This window comes from Pleurodeles waltl, chromosome 11 (assembly GCF_031143425.1).
Source record: "Pleurodeles waltl isolate 20211129_DDA chromosome 11, aPleWal1.hap1.20221129, whole genome shotgun sequence".
NCBI classification, from domain to species: Eukaryota; Metazoa; Chordata; class Amphibia; order Caudata; family Salamandridae; genus Pleurodeles; species Pleurodeles waltl.
In genome coordinates, this window is record NC_090450.1 from 928294254 (window position 1) to 928318940 (window position 24687).

The 24687-nt window shown below is 41.8% G+C and overlaps 1 protein-coding gene across 1 annotated transcript in view; it reads left to right on the forward strand.

Annotated features, from left to right (window-relative positions):
- Nucleotides 1-24687, forward strand: part of TCTN2 (tectonic family member 2) — a 161519-nt gene that overhangs the window by 11150 nt on the left and 125682 nt on the right. The window contains exons 2-5 of the mRNA XM_069215013.1: nt 4087-4194; nt 7174-7253; nt 18338-18521; nt 24575-24675. Of these exons, the coding sequence (XP_069071114.1) occupies nt 4087-4194; nt 7174-7253; nt 18338-18521; nt 24575-24675 (473 nt within the window). The remainder of the gene's footprint in view (nt 1-4086; nt 4195-7173; nt 7254-18337; nt 18522-24574; nt 24676-24687) is intronic.

Below are 24687 nucleotides of genomic sequence, written 5' to 3' on the forward strand. Positions count from 1 at the left end.
AGTGAGTAAGAAAATAGGAAGGGATTCAAAGTGGGTGATGTAAGAGTAAAAGGGAGTAAACCAAGGAAGATAGATTTGTTCTGATTTTCAGATTGTTTGATAATATGAGTAGATAGATTCATTGTGGAATTGAGCTCTGGAAACTTATGGAATAAAGGTAGGGTATTGTTGGTTCCTGAATGTGTGATTAGACAGTGGCCCCGTGGGGTCTGAAGCTGGTGAAAGTTGAGAAGAAAGCAAGTGGTGTGTCTAGTAAAAGAACTAGGAACAAAGCTATTTGGTTGAAAGAATGTGTAGATTAGTGTAAGGATTTTTTCCTATGGGTGCACTTTTGTTACAGAATTCAACTGTTATTTGACACATAATCAATTGCAATACAACATATTGGCTCATGAATTATACATAAATCTGTTGTTTTATATTGTATTGTGTATATTTTCAACTCTGACCTACTTGTTTATTTGAGTATTATTACTATCCAGAGGAGACACACTGTATTGTATTCTTCAAGTATTACTAACAGAAGAAATCTATATCATGTCACCTATACCGTCTGTATGTGTTTACCTCAGGGGAAGTTTCAATTTGGAAATAGTTGCCTAATGGTCCCTTTCCAGTATAGATGCAACATATAATGTTCTTCATTAAACAACTTTCATCTCGCCTGGATATATGGAAATTATTCAGTCCAGTTTTGCAATGGTGTTGCTCCTCTGCTGGGATCTGTCTGGCACTATTGCATGTTTTTTTTATTTTTTTAAAATAAAAGTACAGAAGTGCCCTTATGTCTAAATATTGGTCATCTTAATTGTTCTAAAAATCTTGAAACATTTCCAGAAGATATGATTTTGTTTGTGTAGTATATAATACTTGCAGTTACACCAGCAGACTTGCATGTTATCAACGTTTGTAAATCGAATTTCCACCATTTGTATGGCTTTGTAGACTTTCAGATTCTAGACACATTTTCGATGCAGCTCTGCTGTTTCTTATTGACCAGAGTCAAGCTGGTCTGGTGCCATGTTGGGAAATGAAGATTGATCTGTCCAGTTCATAGTTCTGTAATGGTTAGTAGTGTTATTTGGTCTTGCCAGTGTAGTGTTTCTAGTGTCTTAGGACTTTGCCATTAATTTTGTTCTGCGTGGTGAACAGTTGTCTACTGCCTCTTTCATTAGTGTGCTTTGTACAATTAGTTGAAAAAATCATTGTGTTTTTGGCTCAAAGGTTATAGAAAATTTGCACTGTTCAGACACTGGCTACCTTCATTCTTAGTTGAAGTATTTTACCTAAGTATTAGAGAAAAATTGAAATGGCACTACTGTGTTCTGAAAGGCAACTATAATTCAACTTCAGGTTGCAAGATAGTAAGGGCCAAATGCATCAACATTAGGAATACGATTTCCTCATTGTGGTTATCTTGAATCTCAATTAGGAAATCTGCATTTTGTAATGTGTGAACCTTTTTATTTCCAAATAGTGAGTTTTAGTAGGTTGCAAATAGGATTACCTCATGAATATTAATGGAGTGGGTCACGATTTGCAAGCCATTAGTAATCGCAGCCATCACAGGGATGGTTAGCCTGCTGTGGTCAGCAGATCACCATGGCTGTGATTGTTTTTTAATAAAGCAATCTTTTTTTAATGCAGCATGTCTTCCTTAAAGAATAACTTGTTGCATTTAAACAGAAAACATTGACATTTTAATGTTTCATTGTTTTAAGAGTAGACAGTGGTCCATGGGAGGACTGCTTGTTCTTAAAAACATTTTTTTGTAACATTCTGAAAGGGGTATGGGTCTCAAGACCTCTTCCATTTGCGAATGGGTTACCACCACTTTTAAAATAGTGATAAAGTGTTACTGTTTTGCGACCTTAATTCTGTTGCAAAATAATAATACCATATTGATCATGTATTTGGAAGGGATGCCCAAAACATGCCCCTTCCAAATACCATAATCACAAATGTGAATTGCGATTCAGTATTGTGTTACAGAACCACATTTGAAAAAGCATTTTTCCGGTCGCAAACGACCCATTTGCAACCGGAAAAATGCTTTGTACACCTTCCTGTAGATTTACATACTACTCCATTTCTTGTGTGTGAGTACATACTGTTATGTATGGGGAGGGGGGTATCTGCTTCATGAGTAAGCAGCAACTCCATCATGTCACAGAACACACAATACTCTTACATTCCCGATAAAATCCATGTCCCTCTTATAAACTCTTTGTACTACATATACTCTTTACTACAAGATAAAATATATTTTGATGCTAACAACCTATATTAGCAAGTGTATCTATGTAACCGCTACTAAATCAGATATTTCCACCTGGATGACTTTTATATTTTTGTCATTCCCATGTTTAACTGTTATGTCTCCTTTGAAGCTATACTCTTTATTTTGGCTCCACTGGAATAGTGATTATGTCTAACTTTTTTTTCTTACCAAACCTCCCACTTGAAGATTTAGAACAGTGATACACAAAGTATGGTCCAGGAGCTGCATAGAGCCCTCCTGACCTTTCCATACCGCCCTCTGGTGAACAGCAGCACCGGGTTGCTGCGTACTGGACTCAGCACTAACATTGAAAAGAAGTTAAACAGGCACGCATTTGTTTAAAGGTTAATTGAAGATAAATAAAGGAGGCAACTAGGCTATCCTGCATCACTTAACTTTACAAACACCTTCAGTTGTAAAGACATTTTGCAGCAAAAGTTTAACAATATGATAACATCTCGTAAAAATTCAAAAAGTGTGTTTCATTACTATGCAGAAGAACCATTTCACCTTAGTACATCAGATTATATCAGTGCACTGAGAAGTATTTTTTGAAAGTGATAGTTTTCAGACATGAATGTAGAAACATATCTTCCCCACCCTGAAAACAATGCCAGCAGTGAACTAAGAGGCACGTTAGTTGTTATTTGCACTCTTTGGGTGGCCTGGGGTCCTATAATGCACAAGCAGTTTATTAAATGTATTTTTTTATTACTAATCAAACACAGAAAAAGGTTTTTTAGAGTACGCATCCTGAAGTCATGCATATTGAGATCCTCTTAGATATGATAATAAAGAAAAGGGAGGGGAGGTGAAATAAAACGATTGCCTAAAATCATACAATTGGGTAAAGTGGGAAAGCCGGGATTAATCACATTGTGCAATTCAGCCACTAGATGCATATGCTTTGCTTCCCTTACACTCACCTTACTGCCAACCCCCCTTCACCCAACCACCACCCTGCTGGCATCAAAGCCCCCCTCTGTCACATTACAGACTAAACATTTTGACCCTTGCAAAATTGTTTACGAGTACCCATGGTTTAAAATATTGGGTGGTATGCCTGATTTATGGGTAACCCTTTAAATCTTTCCTTTTGGAAAGTTTTGTTGACTTCTCCCTTTCGTTGCCATATAAGTCCCTCTTTATTTTCTTTTACATTTTAATTTATATAGGCACATTGATTTTTTTTTTTTTTAATGTTACTTTTTAAGCTGCCTTCTCTCCCTACTTGACCTATGCTTTAGTCCCTCGCTCTGTTACCAGTTGTACCTATGTATAAGTGTCTTCTTGCTTGTTTTACTTGCAGCATTTTAATATTATTTTCTGTTTATTGAAAGTCATAATTTGTCTCTCAAATTTGCCATCTTATGAATTGGTTTGTTTTATTGGAAAACATAACCATTAAAATTATAGTATGGTGGATGGTCAGTCCGTTGTTAATTTTAGAGTAGTCTCTCCCACTTTGTAGCCCAACACATTTTGTTAGTTAGTTTGCGCAACTTAAATATTTATTATACTTGCTTGAGATGTGTCTGTCAACATGTGGCTTAATCTCCTGAGTGCTTCTGGTTAATTTAGTTCTGGGTGGCGTTTCTCAACCAAGACCAAATATGGGAGAAAGGTTTTTTTTCTGTCCTATTACGCTAAATGTGGTTTTGGTTCAAGGTCATGTGTCTGCTAAACGTGGTTGCCGCTGATAGTTCTGCCTCTTCATGTTGGTGAAATGCACCTTTCTTTATGTTTTGCAAAGCTAGTCGGTATTCAAAGCAAACTGTTTTTTTTTTTAAATGTTCTCCTTTTAGTTTTTCAGCCTTCTTTCATCCTAATGACCAGCCGCACAGCAAGTTCATTTCTTGTAGCAAAAGAATTTAACATCACTCATTTCACTGCGATTGAGGTGGATAATGCAGGTAAGCCTATTCGTTTTTCTTCATTGTAATCTACTTTGATAGGGACGGTGCAACAGCTGTTGAGGATTATGCAGAAGATAGAAAATACTGTGCAATCTTAGCATGGCGACCATAAAAACAAAAATATATAAATAAATAAATATTAAATAAATATGTTGCCTTTATCATAGCAGACAGTGGCATTATCCTTTAGGTTACTTTGGCAATCAGGTTTTCAGGTTAGTCCGTACTCTGATGTAGCCCCTTGTAACTGTGGGTTAAATAAGTATAATTGTTTTCTCTCTTTTGTGGTGCACCCATTTTCAACATACCAGCCAATAGTATGTTGTTGAGCTTTTGCCTTTCTTTTCAGTTGAAAGAAGCTCTGTTCGTGTTTGCATTATCATTACTGAGGGCAGTTATGTCAGTATTGGTTAGATATTGGGTCTCTAGTTGGCAGAGGTACACACCCTGACAAGTAGGGACCACAATCCCAGTCTGGGTAAGTCAATTACATGACCTAAATTAACCAGTGGTCACCCTCTGGTAGCTTGGTGCAGAGCAGGCAAGCTTAACTTAGAAGGCAGTGTGTAAAGTATATGTGCAACACACACACAGTAATCACAGTGAAAAAAACACAAAAAGACTCCACACAGGTTTATAAGAATAGAGATTATTTATCTAAGTCAATCAAGACCACAACGACAAAAAATCCAATCAATAATTGTGCCATTAGAAATAATTTAGGTCAGAAAGCAGAATTAGACTAAAACGTCAAAAATCAAATCTATACTTCTGATTTAATATTTTGTGGAGTCCTTCAGATAGTAGAGGAATGATTGATCTTGTGAGGTTCAAGTTAGCAGCGCTAGCGTGTGCAAAAGCTTCCCTTACTCGGTCCCATGCTGTGCTTCTATAATATCGGTGCCTGGGAAAACAAGAATGTGGACAGGTTTACGGACTGAGGAGTCGCTGTATGTTGGAAGAGCCTGTGCACATCTACACAAAGTCTAATGGTGGTGACGTCACATACTTGGGTTGAGTTGTGCTGATGCTCAGCTCCCTGAGCTGTGGACGAAGCTGACGACTCGAGTCTGGGATATCAGTGGCTGCGCACACAGAACCCCGCACCTCTGAGTGAGTTGCGCTGGCGCACGGTTCCCCCCAAGGGAGGTGAACAGAAGGTGTGGCAATGTTGGGCAGCTCCTTATTCGTGGAAAGAGGACTTGGCAAGTGTGCACCCAGTGCGCTGGCAATATTGACGCAAGAAAAGGAAGCCGTCGTAGCACCTCAGGACCCCAGCGTGTCTCACCATATCAGTGCAGCACTCTTGCCCCCAGGACAGGCTCACAGTAGCAGGAATCATGATATAAACCCCACACGCAGTCTGTTAGAAATGTGAGGTTCCGATGGTGATCTCACGGGGTGACAAGGTTTTTGATGTCCATGAGACCTTGGAGAAGAACAGGGGCAAGCCCTTTGAGAGACTCGGGAGGTGGTTTTTAGTCCTTGGGATGCAACGCAGAGATCAGCATAAAGAAGGGTAGAGCAGCAGTTCCTGAGAACAGTCAGGTCTGGCAGAGTGTTGATCCTGGCACACAGAAGTCTTTACTCCAGCAGAGTATCCTTGAGTCCAGAAGTGTAGTGATTTGAGTGGGTCAGAGACCCAGTACTTATGTGAGGGATTACTTCAAAAGATGTCTGTGAAGTGCACAGGTCCCCCTTTCAGCTTAGCCCTGGCTCTAGACTATTAGTGGGAGATAATCAGCCCCTTTGTGTAGACTCTGGTCACTACCCTTTGAAGTGTAAGTGTGAGCCCTTCCCAACCTTCGCCCCAGGAAGACCCATCAGTTTGCAGATGCAGTTGAATATCCTGTGTTGTGGGTGTCTTGAGGGAATGCATAAGTGTAGCTGTCACCTAGCCCAGGTCAGATGTGTATTGAATACAGGCTGTAGACACACTGGGCAGTGAGAGCAGAGAAATTCCCACTTTCTAAAAGTGGCATTTCTAGAATTGTAATAATAAATCTGATTTTGTCAGTAAAGAGGATTTATCATTACAATTCTAATGATACTAAACATAATGCGGCTACTCCTCTTAGATCAGGAATTACAGCTTAAAAGTTTTTTTGTTTTTTTTAGGAATTCCCAATATTGGCCTATTAGAGAGGCAGGCCTCCCAGTAATGACAAACGACTTTGGGACATGAAAAACTTAAAAGTACATGTCCTGCCTTTCACTCACATGGCACCTTGCCCCATAGTCTACAAAGGTCCTAGTTTAGGGGGGTGACATATGTAAGAAAAGTGGAGTCGAAAGCTTGGCAAGAGGTTTTAAATGTCAAGTCGGGGTGGGAGTGAGACTGCACACACCGGCTTTGCAGTGGCAAGCCTGAGACATGTCTGTAGGGCTACTTGAGTAGGTGGTACAATCAGTGCTGCAGGCCCGCAAGCAGGATTTAATTTTTAGGCCCTGGGTATATGGCATACCATTTTAAAAGGGACTTACATGTAAATTAAATGTGCCATCAACGTTACCATGTTTAGGGGAGAAGCACATGAACTTTCGCACTGGTTAGCAGTGGTAAAGTGCACAGAGTTCTAAGGCCAAAACAATAATAGAGCATCAAAACAGCAGGTAAAAGGCAGAAAGTCCGGGGTAAGACCACTCTAAGGATGCCAGGTCTAACAGTATTCTTGACCATTTACATTAAATCCTCCTAGTGGTGCTCTAGAACTCATTACAAACCTAATTAATTTGTCACCAAAACACATTGGCGCTATCCAATAAGTAAATAGTTGGGGGGTATACCATAGTCCTATTTTATATAATGGAACTATACCCAACTTTTGATTTTGATGAAGTTGTAAGCATGTTGTTGTAAGTTATCCTGTGCAAAATGTACAAAGGTGCTACAATACTTAAATAATTGTTTAATGAGACACTTGTTTTTCTTGATATTTTATTTCCTGCTTTTTGTGCCTATGTTGATGTTTGCAGTTGGATTACCATCCCCAAATTGCAGTGGTATTAATCAAACGAAGGACTGGCATTTGGACTCAAATAAACTTCAAACCGAGGTAGGCAAGAGTTTATTAAGCCTATCATGTATTTGTTCAGCGGAAGGTTAGCTGTGTAGCAGTGGAGTATTGTCCTACTCCCCGTGCAGCGGTCTTCTGTTAGACTGTAAGAAGGAAGTGTTTTTTTATTTTTATTGTTGGACTGTTGGCTGTCATCTGTGCAATTTTGAGATCTGAAATTCATCAGAATGTGCCACTTGCTCGAGAAAAGGATATGCCTCAATTTGTTCAGCAGCTTATTTAGGACTAGTTGTTATATATTCCTTAATAGTGGTTTTTGGTATCTCTCTAAAAACTACAGGTAAAAGGACTTAGGTCCATGGATTTCAAGGGATTTTCCAGGCTCACCCAATATAATTAAATGTGGACAGCAGAGACTGAAAATCAGAGCTCCTTGTTCCACAGGCAACATCTGTCCATAAAATAGTCATATGTGAAACAAAAGTCATGTTCCGTTTATTTGATCTTTTTATTGTAAATCTTCGTAACCTTTAACATTCTTAAACAGTAACTATGCACCAAACTTAGTAAATTCAGCTGTTCCATGCTGGAATGTTTTAACTTGAAATATATTAGATGCATTAAAAAAGGCTACAAGAAAATGAACTGCATCATGTAATATAAGAATCCATTTGTAAATTAGCAAATCTTCTTCCAAACTATATTAGTATCTTAATAACACAGCAGTAGGCAGAGGCCAAATATTAGGGAGCCAGGCATAGTAAGGCATCAATAAGTAAGTGCACCACACTATCAGACTTACTGAACCCTTAGTTTTAGAAAGTTTTCCTTATTCATTTGAAGATCTACTTATTGTTTCAAAGTGTATGAGATTTGTTCCTGTAACATTCACACCAATCAGGAATCTATTTAAAGATTAAAACACTTCTCCCAGTTAAATATATGAATTGTTTTGCAATTCTAAATCATAGGCAATTCAAATTTAGTTTATCGTACTTGGCAAGTTTAGGACAAACTGAATTGTGATAGAATCAAATAGAATGTTTTGTGAGTTTCACTCACTTTGTATTGGTCCCTAAAACTCTTAATATTTTTGCAGTTTGCAAACATTTGCAGTAAGTCTACTTTTAGTGCTGAGCATCACCAAGAAATTCAGTACACTTTTAGATTCAGATTCTTAATTTTGAATGGGTGAGAGTTCAGTTGAAGTAGCTTTTGTTGTGTGTACACTGTTCACAGATATGTAGGTCTCTTTTCTTAGATCTTTCAACCACTGATGATCGGTAGTGGAAACACTAGCTCTATTTTCCTACTCATTTAAAAAAATCTTTTTATTGGCTTTTCAAAGTATCATAACTTTAATAACATACCATAGATATCACTTCTAAAAAGCTCAAAAGTGAGCTGCCTTTTGATCAGCCACCAAATTTGTTGTGACCTAGAACTATCACCCCAGGAACAGTCCTCACATTGGTCTCTTTCATTTCAAATAACTGTTTCATGGGGTATCAAGTGTATCCTACAGGAGAATGTTTTCTTAATTATTTCCTCCCTCTTGACATTACCTCCAACACCAGCAAGGAGGTTGTAGGTAGTCAGAATGTGCTGGATAGCTTTACATCTTTCACTAAGGAGAGAACCATCGGATTTCTTGAGACGACTAAATCAGGCTCCCCAGCCGACCTATGTCCATCTTTTGTTTTACATATGGTCTCTAAGATAGTCGCTAGGCAACTTATGCACTCCTCAATAGGATATTGTCCATAAGTCAATATCCAGCAGAATGGAAGAGGGTATCCATTTGCCCACTACAGAAAAACCATCTTTGGATCCTGAGGACACTAAAAGCTATCGCCCTGTATCCAGACTACCTTTTCCCGCTAATCGTCTGGGGAAGGTGCTCAGTGAGGATCTTATATTATTCTTAGATACCCATAATATTCTTGATCCCTCTCAGCATGGATTCAGGCTGCTGCACTGCACAGATTCTGAATTAGTAGTGGCCACTGAAGAGATTCATAGGCAGGTGGACTCGGGGGTTAGGGCTGCGCTGATTCTTTTCGATCTCTGTGCTGCGTTTGACACAGTGAACCATTCTCTGCGTGTCATCGGGCTAGAGAGTATCTGGATTGGGAGTGCAGCCCTTACCACCCTCAGTTCTTTTCTCTCAGGTAGAGAACAAAGGGTGGCTCTTGGAGATTTTGTCTCAAATCCTTTCTTTCCACCTTGTGGGATGTCCCAGGGTTCATCATTGTTCCCCACCTTATTTAACATTTATGTCATGTCTTTGGATAAACTTATCAGGTCCTATGGCTTTGAGGCAGTGGCCTATGCTGCCTACGGCACACAAATAGTGGTATCAATCTCATCAGTTGTGGCCGAAGTAGCTAGTAAATTTAGAAGCTGTCAAGCTAATATTGTTCTTTGGATGCAAGATAATTGTTTAAAACTAAACTCGGAAAAGACAGAGGTCATCTTTTGGCTGCGTACCTCGTTTCGAAGCATGTCTTGGTGTCCCTCTAACATCGGACCTCTTCCATGTCCTGTGCAGAAAGTAAAAAACGTAGGAGTGTTGTTCGATGGACAGCTCTGTTTCTCCAATCAAATAAATAAGGTTACATCTTCCTGTTTCCATCTTCTTAGAGTACTAAGGAAAGTGTTTCAATTCATCCCCTTTGAAATGCAAAAAAGGTAATTGTAGATTTAGTATTATCTGGAATAAACTGTTGCAGTTCACTCTATCTGGGGATTCAGAAACAAATTAAATTAAAGCTCCAATCCCTTCAAAATTTGGCTGCTCGTTTGTGCTTAAAGTACCCAAATATAATTCGATATCTAAAGATTTGCAGGACTTACATTGGTTGCCAAACAGTGAACATGTGAAATTTAAGGCCCTCTGCCTTCCCCATGCAGAGCCTTACGGACCATACATTCTTACTTCCAAAAAATCTTTATTGGCATGTATCCTCTTGTAAATTAAGGTCAAGCACCGCCAGTCTGGTGGCTATTCCCAAAATAAAGAGAGCTAGATGGGAAGGGAGAAGTTTCTCTTTTTTTAACATGCAGACTCTGGCACACCATGCCCTTTGCTCTCATATCTTAATCTAATAGAGCATCTTTAAGAAAAATGCTTAAAACATGGCTTTTTTTCTAAGTTCAGTAATAAGTTAACTGCTCACTACATGGAGAACGCTAGCACTAAGATGTCTCAGCAATTGCACGCTTTTTAAGAGTTTTTCTTATTTACTATATTACATATTTGCATTCTTTGTCAAACAGTCTGAAAGCCCTAAGCCTCAGTGGACAAGTCACTTTCAGTTTTTCCTGACCACATAGGTTACCAGTGGCTGCCACAGATCAAAGAACTTTGCTCACAAGTTGTGTTTCCCAGTAGTACTTTATTACATTTTAAGAGTTTGTAGGGTACACTACGCAATGACAGAGCCCTAGACATGTTTATACAATATGACTAAGTACTTACAGCCCGTTTAACACATTGTGTAAGTATGGGTTGCTCTACATCTCACAGGGCTCTTGGTAGGTAATATTATATACAAATTTAACATGGTCATAGAATGGTAATAGCCATAACAAGCAAGCACAGTCAGTTATCATGTAGTTTAGGCAGTGTATATGGGCCACAGGTACCTTGCACCAACCTTATATTATGTCTACCTCTTTTAAGAACCCATGCACTCAAGTCTTTATTACAGGTCAGCGCAGGATCATTCATATCTGAGGATCTTCCACGGCATCCACAGGGGAATAGTTTACATCACTACAGCAATACCTACAAGATATGTCTCAAGGAGGTCTCTCATCCATTTTAGCTTCCAGCTTTGGTAAAAAGTCATCCTATTTTTGAGAGTGAGTGCTTCCCCCACTTGCCAAATTTGTTCCAGATAGTAAGGTCACCCCTGCATACGCCCATTTCCTCAAGTTCCGCAGCCACTCCATTATAGCTGGGGCAGACAGAGACGTCCGTAGCACGGTAATGCGCATCTTCTCTAACATCATGGCCAGATCCATAAATTTAAATACATGTTTTGTTTTCTTTGTGCAGGTGGGTCAGATTCAGAAGACATTGACATGGCTCCCAAGGTAGCAGTCTACTGGTCACATCTACCAAATTTCCCAGGACGCCCTCCCAAAACTGAGACACAACAGGCCACAACCACACCATATAACAGTCTGCCTCATTTTTCATGCACCTGAGGCAAACTTCCTGGGCTCCATGGAACATATTTCCAATCTGCTTAGGGGACAGATATGTGCGGTGCAGATAACTGAATTGGGTGTATTTCAACCTAGTGCTCCAGGAAATCAATATCACTGTGTCTAAACACTTTGCCCACAAGTGTCTGTCAGCTCCTGCCCAAAGCGGACCTGCAACTATTCTCTAAGGTCACCCAGCTTTGTGCTCCTTGTTTGAGCAGAGTGTTATATAAACATGTGATTGCTTTCCTGTCATACCCGTGAGTCAATAAATTGTGCACAAGCAGAGAATCAATGGGCATCTCATGGACAGTGCCCCATATGTGGGATAGTTTCCTGACCAAGGAAAGGCACATAAGGTCCTAATGTATAAATCTCCCTCAGAGTATCAGAGGGTCTAAGAGTCCCATTTTTTAATATATCACCCCATACCGTGATCAGCCATACCCCCCAAAAGCCACTCAAGTAGAGTGTGTCATTCTAGCTTTGTAAGGACAGCCTTACATTTAGGGTATGGATTAACATCCAACCAGCATTAGCCACTGTAATTTTGTTGCCGTGTATAATTAGGAGCCCACCTTCAAACAAGGGAGCATATACATTTGTAATTACCACTGTTTGACTGCCCGAGCCCCTTATCAAGGAGTAAAGGAATGACTGTTTGTTCCTGAAGACTGACCTTGCTATCACCACCGGAACAACCACGAAAAGTAGAAAAAGCCAGGGGCGCCACCATCTTAAAAATACTTACTGTTCATGAAAGCAGCAGCACGCACCAAAAGAGGAGAGATTGTCATGTTGCTGTCAGTGCTCTCCCCAAATTCCCTTTCACCAGATCTTTTTCAGTTAGTTAAATATTTGCGCCACGGTATTTAATAGTGTCCAGTTGCCACTGCAGTCTTACAGTAGGCTGTGCTACCCTATGATCTTCAGGTAATTTACCCATAGGTAACAGACAGGACTTTTCCTAATTCACTTTCAATCATTATGTCTTCCCTAACTCATTCAGCTCAGCAGCTCTATCAGACCTTGAACAATGGTACTATCTGCCTGGAGAAAGACCAGCCCGTCATCAGCATATATAGACATAATATGTCACCTTCTTTCTACATTTATCCCCCTTTCCAGTCCCTTAGTTTGCAATAAGCACACCAGTGGCTCAATGGCGAGTGCAAATATAATATGTGACAAGGGGCACCTGTATTATGTCAAGTATCCTACGAGTATGAACCATGGCCACGGGTGCCGCATATAGTAATCAAACCCACCACAGACTTTTTCCGGTCCTAGGCCCATTTTGCGGAAGACAGCGAACTGGTAAGACCACCCCTGGCTGTTTCCCTTCTAAAGCGACCCAATGCCTCCGGCTGGACTTTTGACCCTCGATGAGCACTGAGAATGTGAAAGTAGCTCGAGTTGTGCGCTATCTGGGGGTTTATGTGGATGACAAGCTCACCATGGAAGTACACATCAACACAACAGCAAGCACCAGCTTCGGTCTCTGACTCAGGAAGATTCTTCCGCTATTACCCCATCCTGCAAAGAAACTAGTGGTTTATTGTGCGATTCTAAGCAGAATCGATTATTGTAATGCGCTTTTCCTTGGAACCCTGGCGTATCTAATCAGAAGACGATAGCGGCAAAGTTGGCATTGAATAAATCCCTGTATGATTCTTCCTCGGGAGTTCTGAAAGAACTTCATTGGCTCTCAGTTAAAGAGAGGCTAATGTTCAAATCTACGGTTATGGTCTACAAGGTCTTAAAGAGGACAAGTCCATTTGCATTGCAAAAACTCTTTGAACACTACTGACTGCAGAGACACTTACGATCTGCCTCTGCTAACAAGGTTGGCATTCCAAAATTTGGGAAAGTAAGATCAGGAGGGAGAACAAACGGACCCATTATATATATAATAGAATCATGACATGGTCACAGATTACAGGATATGCTGTTGGGAACAGGAACTATGTGTAGACCTATTGATATCTATAGAGTCTGATTGGTTGGATGGAACCTCTCTTTTTATATACTTTTAACTACCTTTGGATACTACATTCGTGCCCTGAGGAAGGTGTGTGGCCTTCTGGCCACTGGACACTGAAACGTACGTCGGCATGGGTGGCAAGGATGAAGAACTTGATTCTCTGAATGGAGATTAACAGCACTTGATGTCTATGACTGATTTAATTAAAGACTGTCCAAGGAGGATTTATCATTATATATTTTTTCCAACTATTTGTTTGATCTAGAGAACTATTTTTGACATTACAAGTAAATAGATTGAGTAGGAACTGATTTTATGTAACATTGACGTGATCAATACAATATGTACAAAGAATGACTATATGGATAGAGACCTGTACTGTATTCAATTATTGGTCCTTGCTATTTATTTATTTTTTATTGTTCTTTGTATGGTTGAGTGAGGTATATCTGAGTATGAGTGGTGTTTGAAAGAGAGATCTCCAGTCTGTACTGAACATGTATATTAATATTTATATATTTACATATGTTATCATTTAAGAGATATTATAATAAAGGGATATTGTTTCATATCATAGATAGACTGGAATTTTTTGTTGCAGCTCAACTGTAGATTAATCGTTATTTGGATTCCTGTTGGAACCAAGGAAGGAGGTGGGTTTTTCGTGTTTCTTTTGGCCATTAATGTATCAATCACCTTCAGGAGGCGGTTGGCCAGGGCTTTTGCCAGAATTTTCAAATCAACCTTCAGGAGTGATAGGAGGTGGTAAGTGCCTCACTTGTCTCTAGGCTTCTCCTGTTTGCCTTCCTTGGTGCCAGCTTCATATCATTCTACCTGCCTTTTCCGGTAGAGTGCCCTAGCATCCTGGTGGTGTAGGCGTCTCCGCTCCTCCCTCCCTGTCTATCTGGCGCACCTTGGCTTGACTGGGAACCTGGATGTAATCCTTCTCCCATTGAGCCAGTTTTGCCTCTAGAGCCGACACCTCCTTATCCCTATCTTTCCTTTTGCCTGTCATGTGTGTTATAAGGGAGCCCTTGTAAGCTTCCCAAAGATTAATTTCTGAGTTGACTGACCTTGAGTTTTCAGTAAAGTACTGGGTTGTGGTCTCCATCACTAACTTTCCGGTCTCCCAGGCCGTCAAGTCCCAAGGGTACAATTTCCATTACCCCCTAGTTCGTGGTATGTCTGTATGTATTGTATTATATTGTAATAGTATTTATATAGCGCTTACTACCCCTGATGAGGTACGAATATTGTCTGTGGTGAGTGTTCAGAGATTCCCTGTGCATGTATCTCTGAATACTGAAATCTTCCCACTTGGTGTTTCGGGGTGATGAGATAATCTAGTCGGGACCCGGAGCGCAACTGATTGGTGGAATATGTGTACTGGCGAGCCTCTGGGTGTTCCGCCGCCATAGGGCTACCCACCCCAATGTATTAGAAAGATCTCTAGATGCAGGTCCCGTCTAGGTCTGTTCTCAGATATTGTTGTTCTGTCCCAGTCGCTGTGGCATGTTAAGTTGATCAACAGGAGTGATTCAGGCACTTCCGCCAACCATGCTCCCATCTTTTACAGGGACTAATTCCAAGTGGCGATTGTTGGGGACTTCCCATTCCACTGTCTGCTCAGTGCGACTTGGCATCCCATTTCAGCTGTCCACTTATCAGTCACCCTAAGGGGAAGTGATTGGTGAGCCAGGATGCCCACCCCTCATGGCCCCGTTGAGTAGCCTGCATGTACCAGTGGAGGTACCTGCCATGATGCAGTATTCCACAAGTGTTTCCTGTGAGATGTGTCTCTTGGAGTAGAACAATATCTTGGTTCAGTCGCGTCAGGTCCTTCCACATTAACCCCACTCTTCAGTTTGCATCCTAGCCCACTTATGTTCCAGGATAGTACTTTAAAGGCAAGACCCAGGTGCGTTAGGTGGTGTGTGGCCATTGTTCATGTTGTTGTGGCTGTGCCTGTGGTGTGACGTCCTGTGGGTTTTTCAATATACCTCTAGCTGTTTCTCGAATTCCACCCTAACCCCACCCAACCTCCTTGCCATGCGGATTCAAAACTACCCTCCTCCCCAATGCCTGCTGTGTCTGTAGCCCTCCCACAACAACCCAGGCATTCTTCTTATACCTTACAAGTTTGAGCTCAGGAAATTAGTCCAAGACAGTAGAAAGGGCAGGCAAGCCTGGCCCCGTGGTATGTTTACTTTCACTGTCTTACCAGTCGGAAGCCTTTTCCATGTCTAACAAGGCCACCAAATGCTGGATTTCTGTACCCAGTCCATGACCCGGAACAGTCTTTGTAGATTCCAAAAAGTGTTTCTGCCTGGTATAAATCTATTTTGATCTGGATCCACCACTGCGTGCACTACAGTTGAGAGAAGACATGCAAAGACATCGCCAAGCACTTTGTAATCAAGGTTTAAGAGACAAAGGACAATAAAAGCCCACGTTCCAAGGGTCCCTGCCATGTTTTGGAAGGACCACCAGTAAAACCTCCCTCATGGAGGATGGCAGGGTCCCCTTTTCCCTATCCACATTATATACCTCTAGAAGGCAGAGAGCTAGGCAGAAGCTGAAGGTGGAGAAACAGTTGCGGGTGAAGCTCTCTGTGCCAGGGGTTTTGCCTCTTGCTAATTAAGTGCTAATTTAATCTCCTCCAGCGTTATTGTATCTCCCAGTTCCTGACACTGTAATGCATCACTATGTGACATCAGGATATGTCGTAGGTAAGTCACAATTCAGAGCTTTGGAATGCCAATATGCTCTGTATAGCTCTTTGTAGTATTCCTCAAATGCCTGAATAATCCAACTTTGAATATTCACTACATCGATAGGTTATCATTTGTTGGCTTTCTTGTCAGTCTCGTTTGCTTGCTTCTTATTCAGTGTCTTTCATTTCCCTTCTTGCGTTTACCACTCCAGTGGAGCATACCTTCTCCCCTCCTATGTTCTTTATCTATCCTCACCCTCTGTTTTCCGTGTTACTTACAAGCTTGTCCTAAAAAGCAAAGCAGCTGGTAAATATTTTCCAGGTTTGGCTTACAAGCAGACTTTATTGGGTTATCACGTGACTTCCACATGTTGCATGAAATCTCAGGGATGGCACACAAATGCAGCATTTCTGGTGCTGGGAGGAGGAAAATGCTGCACGCAGGCAGTCTGCATTTGAGACGGAAGGTTTACTTACGATGCTTATCCGTATTTATCCCGGAGACCCATACATCTGATCTCAGAGCTGCTGCAGAGAGCCAAATGACATCTGTGCCAGTACCAATTTGTGGGGAAAGGACATGGCAAGCATTTTTCTTTAAATACTGACACTTCATCTTACTTCTGTTATGTTCTTTCAAATACCTACTACTAGTCCCCTGTATTATTTTTAAGCTGGGTCATTTGCAACAGGCTTTTTAAATTCTGTTTGGAGTGTCCTATGTTAAATTTGAAAAATAAACTATGCTGTTTATAAAGATTGAAAATACTGAATTCATTGTTCACTTTTGAGATACCTTAAGACACATCCTTATTTCACCCCCAGAGTTTTCAATGTTTTTCTTTAACTTTTGTTTGTAATCAATAGGTATTGGCAAAGGCAGTAGCTAAGCACACAGGGTTTAAACGTGGCACCCATTGCCTTTTGTTTATTATTCAGTTTTTTAAACCGCTTATCTATACCACAACTTGGCCAGCCCTGCAACAGAAATTATTTTTGGTACTGCCACCATAGATGCAGAAAGTTGCTCAATCTGTTGAATTTTATGCAGTTCTGTTGAACACAAACTGCTCCAGAAAAACAGATAAAGGTAGCCTTGCATATTGGGTTGTTGTGATACTTCTTCACGTGTGCCAGTACAATTTCATTAGAGTAAGTCAAATATCAGGTTGGACACCGAATTGGAGCAGACTAGGGTGGAGCTTCCCAAATAGTGTGTGAATTAAACGACATAGCTAGCAGTTGCGGCTCGCAGGGATTGCCGCACCTCTCCTTCGTCGCTGGATGCTGCAGGCACAGGCTCCCAGCCTGCCCTGTGGCCAATCCTGAGGCTGCTCAAAGCAGTGTCAGGATTGGCCGGGCACGCCCAGCTAGGGAGCACCTAGGCAGACTGGGAGCCTGTGCAGACTCTCTCCACCCCTGCAACTGTGTTGCTGGGCTGGAGAGAGCCCTGTGCGCATGTGTCTTTGGCGGGCCCGAGACGGCCGACCAAACACACGTGCTCTGAGGGGAGTGCACAGTGCACTCCCCTCTGCTAGTCACCTCCAATGCCCCACCCCTTTCACAAGGAAGGGATAATAAACACAGTTTATCATCCCTTTTTTGTGAAAGGATTTGCAGCGGTTGCTGCTGACGGGGGCGACGCTCCTCTGCCCTTATGGAGGAGCCGCCCCTGATAGCTAGGCTAGACAGGCTAGCATGGAGCTTCTAAAATAGTGTGTGAATTAAATGAGATACATGTCTGCTTATTCAAGTTCAATATTCTGAACATGAGTGAGTCAAGGACAGCAAGGAGAGAGGTAAACCTTTCACGTAGACTGTCCTCTTCATGAAGGTAATAAACATTTTACTATGTTCTGAAACGTTTTTCAGTGGAAGCACACTCTGAGATCTGAGATGTAGAATGGCAGACTGTGGGAAGAGCTGCTTGGAAGGAACACCGGAATATACTTTTTCTGAGAAAAAGTACAGAGAGCGTTGAAACCTAAAATGGCAAATGAAACTACAGTGAATTAGTGGGAATGGAAAATTCAAGAGTAAAATGACAGATAATAAAGTGATTTTAGTGTTGAGAAAAGGCACAGATCTGGTCTGACTGCAGGAGCCTTGTGATCCTAATCTGACTTCAAGTTATACGCTTCATTTTACAGTCCTATGCAAAGGATTTTGACATTTCCAAACTAAACAATGTTCCTTTTTCCCCTCACTTAGAATATCTTCAAAGTGACATTGACGTGGAGTAGCCCCCTATGCTCCATCAATGAGACGAACTGCTGCACGCTCTGTGTGGTCCGAACCTTTCTTCTCGTGGCTTGCCAGAGTTCTACAGTTGTTGCAAGTCTGGTAATTCAAGCAGAGATCTATTCCAATTCCACTTTCACAGGGACAGTGTCAGGTAAGAGAGTTAGATAAGAGTCACAACACATATTTTTTTCATTTCAGTATATATGGGTTCCATTATCTCATGTTACCATCTGTGCACAGAACATCAATTATGAAAAAAAAACACTGCTGTATGCTAGTACAGGAATTTTGTAAACTGTTTCAGTTATTTAAGTATGTCATTTATGGGTATAAATTAGTAAATGCTTACTTCTTGTCTTTGTATTCAGATTGATGATATTAGTTAGACATTCATGGCAACAGTCAATTACATTTACATTTCTATGGGTTCTATCCATGCTCATGTTTATGTAATCGGGCATAGTTATTAAACTGTTTTTTAACGTCAAGGTTGTTCCATCCAGTGTAAAGTACATGAGGCTCAGCCTCACGCAGCCCCTATTTCCTTACATAATCCAATGAATATCAGTTAACTGTAGTTATGTAAGATGTACCATTGTTTATTTTGAGCAAACAGCCACCCAAAAAGTGTGCTCTTTTACAGGTAAACATTTAGGAGGTGCTTACAATTTTGGCGGTCCGACTGTAGGACCTCCAGTACGGCAGTTGGGACGACGCTGCCAAGCTGGCGGCCTCCCGACCGCTGTATTACGATGCTCCTGCGAGGCTAGGCCAATGCCCTGCACTGTCTGCGCCGCCAGCACAGTTGGAATGCGCACTGGTCCCATTGCAAACAGTGCACATTCCGATTTTGCTGACAGAGGGGCCACTGCACTGCCCATGACATGGGCATGGGCGGCGCAGGGGCCCCATCCCTGCCTGCCCGCCGACCTTTTAATGGTGGTGTCCCTGCCATAAAAAGGTCGGCAGAAAGGTAAGTCCTGATCAGCACTGCTGTGCCAACATTGGCACCGCCGTGATTGACCACGGCTTTTAGCACCGCGGTAACCGCGGGATCTCTGAACCTGCCGGTTGCGGTGGTCTTGTGGCGGTCTGACCGCCATCCTCCAAAACTTGTGGTTAGACCGCCACTGTGGGTACTGTGGTCCCACACCGCTGTATTCGTAATCAGGCCCTTAATCTACTTGCATGACAGCTTTCCAGGTATGTTATTCTGGACAGTTGTACATTGTGCAGTATGAAACATGTTTGATTTGTCCTGGCAGTTCATCAAGTTTGAGTGTGCCTCCGACATAAAAAGTAAACACTTATGGCATTTATGGTTTGGAGTTAAAAGGGGTTCACAAGAAACACCTTCCCACTGCACTGTTTGTCCATTAGTTGCAGTGCGAAGAGTAATAACCTCTACAGAATGCAAGGCAGAGGTGAACTTTCCAGATTTCAACCTGTAACTTGCAGGTTACAGAAATTTCCCAGCCGCTAGCATTTAAATCACTAAACTATGTCCCCCATGTCTCTATTTTCAATGCTTGTTCTGCTGATAATCAGTGGTGGCTGCTGTGTTATATTAATGCATTTTATGGTCATAATAGATGAATGATCCCCCAGCCCAGCTGACTGAGGTGCCCAGCTAAACGGCCTGTAGATGGGACTGCGTTCATCATGCAGGCTGCACCCTGCCATCTGTGCCTTGTAACTCTCTGCAACTTTCTGGTCAGCAGGGCCTTTGTGGTGGAGGTCCTTCAACAATTATTGGCCGTCCACAGCCAATCATAATGGATGAAACTGAGGACACATATTATCTAAAATACCAGTTTGTTTAAGCCAGTATGATTGCCAACCTTATGACCAGTCAGATCTGACCCCGGTGTTTAAGCGATTCTAAGGACCACCCAGCATATTAGACGCACAATGCTCTTTCCTACATCCCCGTGAAATTCAGACAGGCAAATGTTGTCTTCCCAAAAGGAGTAAGGCAGTAGGGCACTGGAAAAACATTTGTGGTCATTATCCCAGAGCAAGACTCTGCCTGCCATGGTGCCTATCCCTGTATTAACATCTTGAAAATGAGTGGCCTATCTGGCAATCCACAACCACGATTCACTGACAGGCAACACATTTTTCCACCCACCAGTATTAGTACATATGAGAAAGAGCACCAAAATTCAAGATTTTCTCAGATATTTGTGGGAGGAAAGCTAAATGACTGAAAATCATTTGCTAACAAAAGGAGAAAAGGACAGACATATTTTCACCATATTTCTAATTTCCTAACCCAAAGCAAAGCTTTAGAAAATTAGAGATACAGAAATATATTTGTTCCTTGTTTCGTTTCATGGATGATAGTTTTCCATTGAAATCCTTTTTATCTTTTAAACCTCCTGTGATATTGGTGATTTTTTTGTGCTTTTCCCACTCTTTCCTGCGCCACTTAAACACAAACTTGGGAGTAAAGGGTAAATGCGAAAAATGCATTGTAAATGCCTGTGACCACCATCAAAATTACAGCTACATTTGCTAGGACCTCTCATCTCTCCCGTGCCTTGGAATACCCACGATATATCCCATATACAAATTTCTGCACCCCTGCAAAGTTGAATTTGCGGAACTGTACGGACACTGGTTTTGTGAATTAAATTCTGTAATTTACAGAGAGAGATTACACTTTTTATGTGCAAAAATGTGGTTTGTTTGTAGAGACATTGTGAAATAGGTTCACTATTGGCACAAAGGTCCTTTGCTAAAATACACCTGTAATGCGCTATGATGAGTTGTTTAGCTGCCCTCATAAGTTAACTAGAGGAGTGCAAAATGTTATCTTCTCTGGCCAAGGTTTGTGTAAATCCGAATTACTTAGTTACATTTGAACTTTTCAACATGTTTGTATTCATTTTTTTTGGGACGTTTGTCTTTGCAGGTTAATCTCCTGTATATATGTGCCTAAAACCTGATTACTTTGGGAAACTATTTGCAAATGTATTTTATGGCTAAATTGCAGTCATCCAATAAGTGCATTTTTTCAAAGAAAATAATTCTATAATTGTTTTAATTTTTGGGGGCTACTTATGAAAAATAATCTAGCATAAGAATGTCGCTCAAATCTTCTGTTTTTGTTATTTTTTCTGCTCGATACATTTTCAGTCATTTCTTCAGCCGTAAAACATTTTATTTTTGTGAATATTTGATTTTTGCAAAAACATAAAGAACACAATGTGGTACAACAGCGCACCTGTACCAGTGACAGTATAACTCTAGGAAGAGGAAAGGCCATCAACCGTCTATTACAGCTCGCAATATAGCCCAGCCAGCGGTACACCAGACACCATCTAAAGATCCACACCAAGCAGTACATCACCGAGGCATTATTGTATAGATGAGTGCAGTTCATTTCCCATATCCCCATCCAGCAGTCCAAGATCAAATTATTCATCAATTTTCCCCACACTTTATAGAATTTCTGGGGGGCATTCTCTGCTTTTATAGGTCACTTTTTCTGCTGCCATACGCATGTCCATTCCATTTCTCTACATCTGCACTGTCAGAATCACCAGATTCGTGAAACCTCTCTCTTAAGCCATAAAACATTTTTGTGCCCTTTATACAATCAAATTCTGAAGTTTCGAACAGTTTTTGAGAGCACCAGAGCTCATAACAGAGCAAGGTCTATGAATACAGCTGTATAAGATTTTTTTTTGTCCTCTTCTTGTAGTTTATTTATTCCCTTCTCCCTTCATTGATTGAAAACAGACAGAGATAGTTAGGATAGATTTGAGATATAGATTTGAAGCAAATTGTATTAAGGCCAACTTTCCCCAGTGATGTGTGATTGCGGGTATAGCCACTTGAGGACTGCAGCAGGCGCACTGCCTCCTGAGCATCAGGCAAGCCTATGCGGGTGCTGGGGAGGAAGCTGAATTGTAGCACCTCCAGAAAGGTGGTATGTTGATAAAGATAAGAAGGTAATGGGAACTTGGTTGACTGCAGGGTAGAGTTGTCATTAGAGTAGCTGGCCATTTGTATATGAGAGAGAGGTTTTTCTTTTCCGAAGTTAGGAGTTTACGATTTAGAACCTTGAGAGAGGGTCTCTGAGAGAATAGAGTGAGACTGCCTAGCACTGTTTGTTCAGGAACCCTGCTAGATCGCTGCCCTGCTTTACATGGGCACCACTGACGTATCAGTATCCCTGGAGGGCAGGACCCTGACAGACCAGGGCACGCTACCTAACAGAATTGGCTGGAACCATAGGTTTGATAGCCAGTTACTATTTCATCTCAAGCCACCAATGGACAGATAACCTAAGGCCCTCCATGTTGAGGAGCTTATCCTTGTCAAAAATGGAGATATGTTGGAGGATCCAGACCTGCAGTTACTTTGTGGGGGACTCAAAGTGAATCTTGAAACTGTTTCTTCCCACAGGCATGGGCCCATAGCCATTGTCACTCACTATCCCTGCCAGAGGGCATAGGCACAGCCCGGTACTTATGTTGGATTGATAAAGACACAGGAAAGATTGGACCCACACCAGCTAAAGATCATTGTTGCTTCACAGTTTATTGAGTCACTACTCAGAGTAGTGACTCAAGCCCTGATTGAGTTTGGCAAGTGGAAAAGCCCGCCCGCCATATTCCTGTGGTCGGGTTACCACCTATGCGGCAGCCCTCCCATGGCACCTATTCTGAGTTTCCGCTCGCTGGCCCAGCGGGAAACAGCCCACAACATTGATGCAGGTTCGTAATCGAGCCGGCAGAAAAGTTGCGGTGCGTCGGGTGCAATAGCACCCGCCACGCTTTTCACTGTCTGCTAAGCAGACCGTGGAAAGCGCAATGGGGTTGTCCATGGGGGCCCCTGCCCATGCCCAGTGCATGGGCAATGCAGGGGCCTTTTTGGGGCCCCTGGCACTCCATCTCTGCCAGCTTTTACATGGCGGTACAATCGCCATGTAGAAGCCGGTGGAGAGGGGACTTGTAATCCCAGGCCCTGACAGATTAAGACCACCAGCACCACCAGGCTGTCGGCTGGTGAAAAAGTGGCGATGATAGCGGTCCAACTGTGGCGCGTTCGCCATGAGAAGGCCAGACCGCCGCATTGGCGGCAGTCCAACTGCCACCGCGAGTCTGGCAGTCCTAGGACCGCCAGACCCGTAATGAGGGCCTCAGTGCTGACATCATGGAGGGAATAATGTCACCTGCCCACCATTACACAGAAGAGACAGTACGTCACTACTGTGTGTCAGCCATTACGGCTAAGAGAGTGAGGGACAGTTTAATTGCATATTTGTACTCTGAATGGATTCTTCACCCATCTCTCCTTAGAGAGGATTTATTCTCTTACATTTTCTCCCTTCTGCGAACATCCACTGTGAATAAACTCTCTCGAGTATGTCACTCAATTTGTGAGTTTGGTTCTTTCATGGAGTAATTGACAGATCTGCAACAAGAACAGAGGCACTTCTTTGTACAAAGCATGGTATTTCCCTGTATGTGGACTATGAAGGGTGCCTGTATGTTTTTTTGTTGGTTCTGCAAAAGTACCATCTTTGCTTCAAGAGTCCGGTTGGAATTTTGAAAAGGTTTTCAGGTGCTCAAGTAGTGGATAGAGTGGAATGGGTTTTACCCAGGTGAATTAGCAACCTTGGCTTTTGATAGTTTGGTGGAAGGGTCATCTTCTTTGCACCATGGACGTGGCCTGGAAGCTGAGAGTTGTATCCACTGCATTACTAGGTGAATAAGACTGGTGGTATGGTTTGTTTCTTCCTTCATCTCAATCAAGTTCAGATTTTCCTTGATTAATCCCTCTAGATCTGATTGGATCCACTCAATGCTGGGTGTTGCTTGATTACCCTTATAGGTGGTGTTGTATATGTATGTATTTTGTGGCTTGTTCGTGTCTACCTTGGGTCAGTTAATCATCTAGCCCTGACAATATTGCTTGCGCAGCAAGCTCCTGAAGCTAGCATATATGATTGAGCCACTGTAAGGTGTTTTTGTATGGCCAGTGTGTAACTGATTCGGACACACACAACCTCAGATATTTTCACTGGCAAGTGTATTATTGCATACAAATTGTAACATTTGAATAGTTAAAGACTTTGTGAGGCTTAGCTGGTTTGTAAGTTGACTAATGCTTTGAAGAATGTGTGTGTGCTATTAATTTAGTTAATAGTCTAATGATTTTATAAACACACTTTGGTCTACATTGTTACAGAAAACGCAACAGTGATTCCTAACCAAGTGTACCACCCTCTTGGAGCTTGTCCTTGTAACCTGACAGCTGGAGCATGTGACATCGGTTGCTGCTGTGATCAGGTATTTGAGCAC